The sequence below is a fragment of the Chelonia mydas genome, chromosome 2 (genome assembly GCF_015237465.2).
Source record: "Chelonia mydas isolate rCheMyd1 chromosome 2, rCheMyd1.pri.v2, whole genome shotgun sequence".
In the NCBI taxonomy this organism is placed as follows: Eukaryota; Metazoa; Chordata; order Testudines; family Cheloniidae; genus Chelonia; species Chelonia mydas.
The window spans coordinates 181,454,839-181,462,503 of NC_057850.1; the positions used below are offsets into that span (position 1 = coordinate 181,454,839).

Sequence of the window (7,665 nt, forward strand, 5' to 3'; positions counted from 1 at the left end):
GTTATTTCACTGCAAGCGGAAATACAGACACTGCACCCTAATTAAGGTGCTTTCTTTCTGGGCTTTGAAAGGGTAGAGTGGTGAAAAGACGTGAGTGTCCCCACCCAAAGCAAAGTCACTTGCTTAATTAAAACTACAATAGTAGTGAACGAAAACGCTACTGGCACCGATCACGATCAAAGAAGCTCTGGCGAGGAAAGGGTTAAGAACGCAGAGCTTCTTTGTTAGCAGATTTTTTGTCCCCCTTCCCCATCACAGATAAATTAATTTCTTACGAAGTGATAGCATCCAGTTGAGCACGTGATGATCCTTCATCTGCGTCAGACCTTTGTAAACAGATGACACTACAAGCAGCACTGGGCTAGACTATTTAAGGAGCAGCATTTCAGACTGTTAGAACTTATCTAACCTGAACACTAGTCTCTCTGATTTGAACTAGGAAAAAGTATCTTACTTAAAGGTAGGAGATGATGGGTCAGTAACTTTTTAGCCATAGTTTGGGTGAATCTTTGCTTGTAGAAAAATGATGTGACTATTTATTTGTCTACTTATTTTTTAAAATGTGAATTTTCAGGGTATTCTTGTCATGAATATTCTCACAGGCACCTTCACTAATGAAATTTAGATCTTTAATATTCAGGACATAATGTTCAGCTCTTTAATATGTCTTGGCAGGGAATAATACATATTTCTATTGTTCTTTTTACCAACATCATTATGTCATTAAACAAACTATTTTATATCCTTGAAAAAGACCCTGGAAAGCAAAATTATGTTTTAGTTTTGTAACTGAGCATCTAGCTCTCTAGGGTTGCACAGCATTTGTGATGGGAAGTGAAAATTAATTAGGTAAAGAGACATAAAATCATGAAAATGAACTGATATATGTATTTAAATATTGAACTTTATGTTCTGAGTCACTCTCATTAGATGAAGTAGCCAGGTGAGAACACCCATCTCTACATGAAAAGAATATAGAGGATAGGCATTTTATAAGTAGCAAGGATGTACTTGATGCTTCAGTGATAAGGTATTAATTATGTTGGGGCTGTAGAATCCTGAAATGTTACCACTTTGAAACTTTTCTTTCATCTCATAACAGTTGTGATGGAAACCTGTTTGCCTCACATTAAAACATTATTAACTCTAATGTATGTGATGGGTAAATTTGTTTTAACAGTTCATATTTGAGACAAGTTTTTTCATATATATATTTTGTTCAATAACTTGTAAGTTTTAGGGGCTCTTAGCCATGAAATATTTCATATACACATATAAAATAGCATTCTAGCATTAAGAAGTATCCAGTTCAATATTTCCTCTTGAACAATGGTCTGTTTACAAACTGAAGACTTATGTTACATTTCTAGAAGAACTCTATTTCAGTTTATATAATGATTTAATGCAAATCTGTGTATTATAGTTTAAGATATGTAAAGTAAGTCCTATGTTTGGATTTTATAGAAGCAAGAAAATGTCCATAACACTTAAATTCTCTGTTTTACATGAAGACACATATTGTTCCAAATCATTCTAATTCTTAAACAGCTTTGAAAATTCACCTGAGACCCAAGTTTATTCCACAGTTTTTCAATTGTTGGAGTAAGATTTTGTTTTCTTTTCCCTTGGTGATCTTTCCCCCTCTCCCCCTAAGATATGGTAGAACAGCTGGAACAATTAAGCACAAACAAAATACATGTTGCTAAAATAAACATTCTTTACCAGCTTTTCAAAACTGAATATTTGTATCACTTGGATATTTTAACAAGATGGTGAAATACTGAAATGTTTTGTCCTGAGATAGAGGAGGAAATATAACATAGAGAAGGCAGTTCTTCAGCAAAGAGCTTTGCAATGGATTGATTATATCTCTACTTGTACCACTATACAGCCCTATCAGTCTACTGCCTCTTAAATCAAGAAACATTTTACCTACCTGTCAGATATTCTCTTGCCAATCTTCTCCCATTTAACACTGTTCCTTTGTTTCCAGTACACTCTAAAATCTAGTTTGTTCAGAAGTTTTTTAAAAGGGAGGAAAGGGGATAGTATTAAACACAGTGAAGTTCACCATTCTAACAACCTCAAATTTCTTTTCCCTCCAGCTATGTACAGTGGTATCTGCATCTACATGTTCCTTGCTATGCTGTCAACAAGCTCTTTTGGACAGCAGGCTACAGGCTCACACAATGAGAACCCTGTGGCCACTGAGCTTGGGCAGAGCTTGACAGAACATCACCGAAATGTTCGTGTCCCTTCATCAGCTGGCCAGCTGAAACCTATCCAGCGGCTGGATGGAAATGTTGACCAAAAAGCCAACATTGGAGCTTTGTTGGCCAAATATCTCCAGCAAGCCAGAAAAGGTAATAGTCAACTTATTATGCCATGTGTCTGTGTCAAAAGAATTCCTTTTGAGATTCAGTATTTTTATAGATTCATAGATTTTTAAGGACAGAAGGGACTACTATGATCATCTACATTTGTAAAGGAAATATTGAAAAATATTAATAAGGAACTGAGCATTTGCTTTCATACATGTACAGTAAGAATCTATCTTACGTTTCTAGTTTCATGATTGCTTAGAATAGAATAGAATTGTACAACTGCAAACCTCTGTGGTGTTACAGCTAGGTTTGCTGCATACAGTATCAACGGAGTCGTGCAATTTAAGGGCTTGATTCTTCAAACTCTTACATTAGTTGCACTTACCCACCTGAGTAGGTAATGAGACAACCTACATGAGTAAGGATTTGTAGGCCAGAGGCCCACAAAACATGTATTTGCACAAAATAAAGTGGTTTACAGTATATACCTTATAGTATATACCGACACACACACACACACCACACACATAGAATGACTTTCAAAAAGGAATGCTTTCCTTCTGAAAAGCTAGATATTTGTTCTTCCAAAAGAGATACTGGATTTAAAACATTTCCAAATAGTTGTCCATTCAAACTTCCTGGTACGGGGTTCATTCACCCTTTTTTTTTTTTTTTTTTTTTTTTTTTTAATGCTCTGTTCTGAAAAACTGCTCAGTTTTGTATCGGAATACACCAGACTATTGCTCACATATTCTCAGGGGGCAGGCTACTTGCAGAGCATTTCCAGTGAGCAAGATGGCTGCCAAATGCAGCAGAAAGTACTACACATGGTTTCAGAGGTCTTTTCATCTGCTACAGTCTCCCTATATTCTACACCCTGCATTGCAGGAAAGGAGGACATCTTGAAAGTGAAGGGAGTGGGTGTCAGGGCCAACGGGAGATTCTTTGTCTACTATTACACAGCTGTTTTGATGTCAGGCAATTACTTCACGCTCAGACCAGAATTATCTCCCCTCATGCACTTAGGATGAAATTCACTTCACCCAAGCAGTGGCCTGCCCCTTTCATTCCCCTTCACATTGGCCTATGCAGGGCTGACAGAGACCTCTTCTTTGTCACACGTTCGGAGGCCACTTCACTTGTGACCTGTCCCTCCACACAGCCTCATTATGGAGCTTATATTGAGCTGGCCTCCACACTAGGTTGAATTTCTTCCTTACTCCCAATAGGACGCTGGAGTAAGAGATGCCATGTGTGTTATATACAGCATATATATTGTCTGTGTTTTCACACACACATTCATACTTACATACATAAAATGGTCAAGTAATAATAAAGTTATAAGCAACTGGAAAACATATCACTTCTGAGCATGCGCTGAAGGCATCTGAACAGCGCCTACTAATGCCAAATCTAATCCTGTCCATTCTGGAGTCCAGTTTAACAGTAAAAGTAATATAAGGAGGAGAAGATCTGATGTTCATTTAGAAAGATCAGTGCTATAATTAAGTTATTTGTGGGACTAAGCATTATTATTACAGGAGATCTGTGAAACAGAATCTTAATTATATCTCTTGAGTTTTATATTTCCTTCCTTCATTTCCTGAAAATCTGCTGTTTGGAAGTTTATCTATTTATTCTGTTTCAGTATTGTTTCATAGTTTGTGCATTCTCCAAAATACCTGACTGGCATTTCAACTATCTCAATCAGCTATCGTGAAAGAACACTTTGGCTTTATCTTAAATGTTACCTGACAGAAGATATCCTGTATCTTATTGATTTAGCTCAGATTCCTTAATCCCCACCACGCACACACACACACCCCTACCTAAAAAAGCCCACCTATTTTTAGAAGTATGTTCGTAGTCCTTAAAGCCACTGTAGGCATATGATACAATACATTCTTGTGACCTGGTAGAGGTCAAGCTTGATTCTAGCCCATCGCAGACAGATGGTTGGACTTGGACATGTTAATGAACTTGTAACAGGAGAAGATAAAGAATTCAGAGTGAAAGGACAAAAACATGTAACCTTTGTATGGCTGGATCTGATGAAAAGCATATTGTGGCCTCTCATTTACTTCCCCTTCAAGCCCATTATCTACCAATTATATTATCATCCTTTAACAGAAGACCCTTATGGCTCTAGGAGGAGGAGTTGCTCAGTGTTGTAATTTCATCAAGATAATATTGCTTTTAAATTTAAAAAATGGCTGATATGAAGCTTCCATCTGATATATGATGAGAAATCTCAAGACCTCCCCTCAATTCCAGTTTTAGTCACTTTGGGGATGTTCAATCTATACCTACTGGCAAGAAGACACTACACATATTGGGACTTTTGCTGTGCTAATAATGATTAGGGGTGACGTTTGTGGTTATGGTTTGTGGAGAGGCATTGCCAGTTATAACTGTGGGGGAAAATAAGTTATCATCTCATGAGGTTAGGGTTGGGTTCTACCATCTTTCAAAAATGGCTGTAATTTGAAGCTGAAATGTTTGAAGGCCAATGGCTGTGTAGAGAGTCTACAGGCCACCTTCAGAGATTTGAAGGTAATTAAGATGACTTCTATTTTGATGTTAAGAAATTCAGTTTACTGTGCATGACCCACTAGCTCTTTGAATTAAGTTATCCTAAAAGTGTTCGATCATGTATCTGGCAGCTGGGTAAAGGAGACACATTGTGGCCGTCAAGTCAGAGACACATGAATTAAAAATGCTTTGTCAGGGCAGATCACAATGTCTCTAAAAGAGCCAATAGGGCCCAGTGGGTAATCGAGTTTCAAACTCAGAAGTCTTTTAAGTAGAAACCATCGCTCAGATTAGGAACTATCTGTTCCAAAGGTATCAGACTATACTGCCAAGAAACCACATTCTTGTCACCCCTTAATTACATACTTTGAATTATGTATGTGAATTTCTCGGCTTCTGAGCATTTAACAGATATCCTTAATTTGTTAATCAATCAGACTTTTTAGTAGTTAAATTTTTGCCATTTTGTTTTAAGTAAATGTCTAAAGGCTGGAGGAGGGGGATCAATTCAGTTTATATGTAGTGTCCTCTGCAATCATCGATAAAGTGATTACGTTCCTAACCATATGTTCATTATTTTATTCTGAGTCATTTCCATTTGTAAAGAAAACTCCATTCACACAAAAGTACTGTGGCAGCAGGTGTTCCTTTAAAATATACATTCTTATATAGTAAGAATACTCTGTAGATTTGAGGACTTTTTTAATTTTGTAAATTTAAAGACTCACAGATCTGGGTCAAAACTAAATATTAACAATATACTCTATAGTGTTTGTTCCTGTTCCCATTAAAGTTAATGGGACCTTTGTCATTGACTTCAGTCATAGAAGGTTTAAGCTTATTTTTATAATTACAGTATTACTGCACACGAAGTTAAAATGTATCCCTTGAAGTGCAAATTTTCACATTCTTTGGATAGAAGCAGAGTCAATTAACATTTTAAAATTCTTTCAGTTCTAATGATGTAACATGTTAAGACAGATAAAGACCTTTCTTTTTCATCTCTGGGGCTTGATTTACCACAGAAAATGTTGGCCTTACAGCCTATTAATGCTTTAAACATAGATGGACAAAAAACCAAAAGCAATAGCAGAGATCAGCACTCTAATACTATTGCAGAAGGAAGCACGGAAGAACCTTAGCTTGATAGCAGAAGTTATCCAAAAGTAATAGTATTCAGAGTTCCAGCACAGTTGTATCTGTAAGTTCTAGCCAGACCATTCTCACATACAAACATGCCCAACTTCTCTGGAAAACCCACATGTCTGAACTCCATCCCACTCCTAACAAAGGTACATTGTAAGAATATGTATTCTCGTACTCTGCACCATCTGTGGCTCTTCAGGCAACATAGAGGACTGTCATGGAGTCCTCATCCCAGGCATGATCCTCCTCTCAAATAGATTTAGCTCATCACAGAGCATTCCACACACTGCCTGACAAATCCCACTATATTTTCCACTGTATGCATCCCATGAAGTGAGCTGTAGCTCACAAAAGCTTATGCTCTAATGAATTTGTTAGTCTCTAAGGTGCCACAAGTACTCCTTTTCTTTTTACGGATATAGACTAACACAGCTGCTACTCTGAAACCAGAAGGAGACATCATAGAGAACACTGAGCAAATGGGCTGAAGCAACCAGGTCCCTCCTCATCCCTCTAAGTGGCCATGCAATGAGGAAGAAAGAGGAGAAATATGCCCACATTCCCTCCCAGCAGCCAGGAATGGGGATGAGGAGAGGGAGGAAATGACGTGCCAAATGGAGTCACAGAAGAGACCCTCTAAATAGTTAATCCAAGGCTACAGGTTCCACAACATGGGAGAACCCCCATGCGCTGAGAGAAACATGCAGATTATTAATCAGACTTCTCCACAAATCATAATGCACACAATTACAAATGCCTGTAGCAAATCTCCGATGGGTATGCTTTTTATTTTGAATCCAAACAAGTAATTCTGAGGACATTCCCCCCATGTTTACATTATTTTCCAAAAAAGCGCTGTAAACATCGTATGAACATTAATAAGTGACAGATACAAAAATGAGTTTAGGGGAAGCTAAAAACTGAAGTCACTTATTCTTTTCCCCTCATGTCTCATCTGCTAGGTCCTACTGGAAGGATCTCAATTATGGGAAACAGGGTACAGAACCTTGACCCGTCACACAGGATAAATGACAGAGATTACATGGGCTGGATGGATTTTGGACGCCGCAGTGCTGAAGAATACGAGGACTCCTCTTAAAGAACATCAAACTATCTCAAAAAGAAGAATCCTACTCCCTTTTCTGTACAGAAGGAAAAAATTAATTTGTTGTCCTCTACGAATCAGTGTTTAAAAAAATATATTATGTCCTTGATGTAAATTTGTCTGTAAAACTATACAATGCAATATATACATATGCAGAATTTTCCAAAAAAAATGTTCTCTTTCTCCTATGGTTTCTTCTCATACACTGTTGATATTATATTAAAATTATTTCATTTATTCCCTTCTTGTCCTGTCACAGCAAGTTGCTGGGTGTCTTACAATAAACTCAAGCAGGAAAATGCCTTCATTCTACTAGGTAAATATATTACATGTGTTAAGCAAGCATACAGGTGAAAAACCATTTTTAAAATAAACCTTGCAGCATTCTCTTTGGTTGTGGACTCTAGAGGTAACCTGTCCAAGTGTCTATCTAGTAGCACAGTTTTGCCACAGAAGGTCAAGTATCTTCATGGTTACCCCATTTGTAAAGGATTCAGTTATACAACAAAGTCACATGTTTTCAGTGAATGGTCAACAGTGCTAAGTCTTTAGGAAAAA

The 7,665-nt window shown here is 37.3% G+C and overlaps 1 protein-coding gene across 2 annotated transcripts; it reads left to right on the forward strand.

Annotated features, from left to right (window-relative positions):
• The first annotated feature begins 11 nt into the window (after positions 1 to 11).
• CCK (cholecystokinin) lies at positions 12 to 7,344 on the forward strand. Of its 2 annotated transcripts, none has more exons than XM_007067334.3 (3): positions 12 to 474; positions 2,106 to 2,363; positions 6,965 to 7,344. In XM_007067334.3, the coding sequence occupies exons 1-3, from the start codon at positions 468 to 470 to the stop codon at positions 7,099 to 7,101; spliced, it is 402 nt and encodes a 133-aa protein (XP_007067396.1). In that variant the 5' UTR covers positions 12 to 467; the 3' UTR covers positions 7,102 to 7,344. The 2 variants fall into 2 exon arrangements, with proteins under 2 accessions (XP_007067396.1, XP_037747565.1); XM_037891637.2 differs by having other exon boundaries at positions 25 to 460.
• The last annotated feature ends 321 nt before the right edge of the window (positions 7,345 to 7,665 follow it).